Source organism: Silurus meridionalis, chromosome 18 (assembly GCF_014805685.1).
Source record: "Silurus meridionalis isolate SWU-2019-XX chromosome 18, ASM1480568v1, whole genome shotgun sequence".
NCBI lineage: Eukaryota > Metazoa > Chordata > Actinopteri > Siluriformes > Siluridae > Silurus > Silurus meridionalis.
The window spans coordinates 27,280,466-27,282,115 of record NC_060901.1 but is presented as its reverse complement, the minus strand read 5'-3'; the positions used below and the strand labels follow the sequence as shown (position 1 = coordinate 27,282,115).

The window sequence follows — 1,650 nt, the reverse complement described above, 5'->3', positions numbered from 1 at the left end:
TCATGCAGGAGAACAATGTTGGGCTTCTTAGTTCCAGTGAAGAGAAACTGTAATGTTACAGTATAAAGACATTCTGAACACTTATCTGCTTCTTCTAACTTTGGGGTAACAGTTAAAGAAAGAACATCATATGGCTTTGATGGTCAGGTGTCCACAAACTTTTATCTATAAAGTGTAAATCTAATATCCAAAATAGAGGAATTATAAAGGATTTAACAGGAAATATTCATGAAAGAACATTAATTAATGCAGAATCTGTTTGGAATATCTGCAGAGTTATAATTAATTTAATGCACCTCCTAAACCACGGATAAAACAGAGCGTAAATAAACGGATTAATGGCGCAACTGAGAAATCCAACAACAAGAAGTTTATAAAATATTTCTGCATGTATTTCAATAAGCTCACCTAATAAACTGTAAATATAATAAGGAAGCAAACACACTAAAAACACGGACACTAAAATGCCGAGGACTTTGGCTGCTTTTCTCTCAGATTTCATGGAGTGGGAGGTGATTTTCTGTGTTTGAGGTCGTGTGTGATTATTAAGCTCTCTGATAGCAGTGGCGTGTTTCTTAGCGATCAGAAAAACCCGACTGTACAATATGATTATGACAGAAAGTGGAAATAGAAATGAATATACAAGATCAATTACAGACCAAACCTCATTTACAAAGAAAAAACACTCTCCAGGACACATTACAGAATCTATTAAGTTTCCATTTAAATACAGAAGTGCTGTGATGTAGGTCACCACTACACACCAGTCAAAACCAATTATAGTAAAAGTGATCCTCACTGATACTCTGTTCATGTACAGAAAAGGGTGTGAAAGAGCCAAATAGCGATCCACAGCAATCAGAGCGATGTTGTAGATGGACAAGACTGTGATGAAACCACAAATCAACCAAAAAACACTGCAGAAACTCCTTTCAAAAATCCAGCATGACTCAATAATCCAGATTAACATCGGCGGCATCACAAAAGCACCAATAAGGAAATCCGTCACAGCCAGTGAGAACACGAGGATGTTAGATGGAGTGTGAAGCTGCTTGAAGTGAAGAACAGAGATGACGATGAGCAGATTTCCACACACTGTTAGAAGAACCACAGCAGCTGAACACACGTACAGTAAGATATAAACTGCAGGAGATACAGATCTCTCTGGACAGGAGAAATGCTCACAGCGATCAGAGAGATTTGTCACATTCATGCTCTCTACAGCGTTTTAAGAAATAGCTCATATTTAGATGATTTAATACTAAAAGTGTAGAAATTCACAATCATATGATTTCCTGCTCAAATGCTTGTTGGTTTTATAGGTTATAAATGACTCACACCCCCTGGGTTTGAGTGGCAGCAGATGAATACACATGATGTAATGCCATAGAGAACAAAAGGCCTACAAGTTGTCATCATTATACAGACGTGTGTGGAACAAAATCTCTATTGAATATCAACACAATTCTAATGAGCACCTGCCCTATGAATAAAGACACATGTAAAATTAAAGATTCTCAAATTAAATCCCAATGCCATATTGAATGTTTACCTATGTCTTTATAGCTTCATCCCAAATCCTCTCCCAGTTACTGTACAGGACAACAGTCTTAGACATGAATGTACACTCTCTTGTTTTGTCTAATATTT

The 1,650-nt window shown here is 36.8% G+C and overlaps 1 protein-coding gene across 1 annotated transcript; it reads right to left on the bottom strand.

The window, feature by feature from the left end:
- Positions 1–226: 226 nt before the first annotated feature.
- LOC124401728 (trace amine-associated receptor 13c-like) lies at positions 227–1,213 on the bottom strand. The gene has a single exon (XM_046874154.1). The coding sequence runs from the start codon at positions 1,211–1,213 to the stop codon at positions 227–229; it is 987 nt and encodes a 328-aa protein (XP_046730110.1).
- Between the last annotated feature and the right edge of the window lie 437 nt (positions 1,214–1,650).

What these genes read in the sequence shown, in the direction of transcription:
- LOC124401728 (XM_046874154.1), bottom strand. Translation starts at nt 1,213, where the DNA reads ATGAATGTGACAAATCTCTCTGATCGCTGTGAGCATTTCTCCTGTCCA.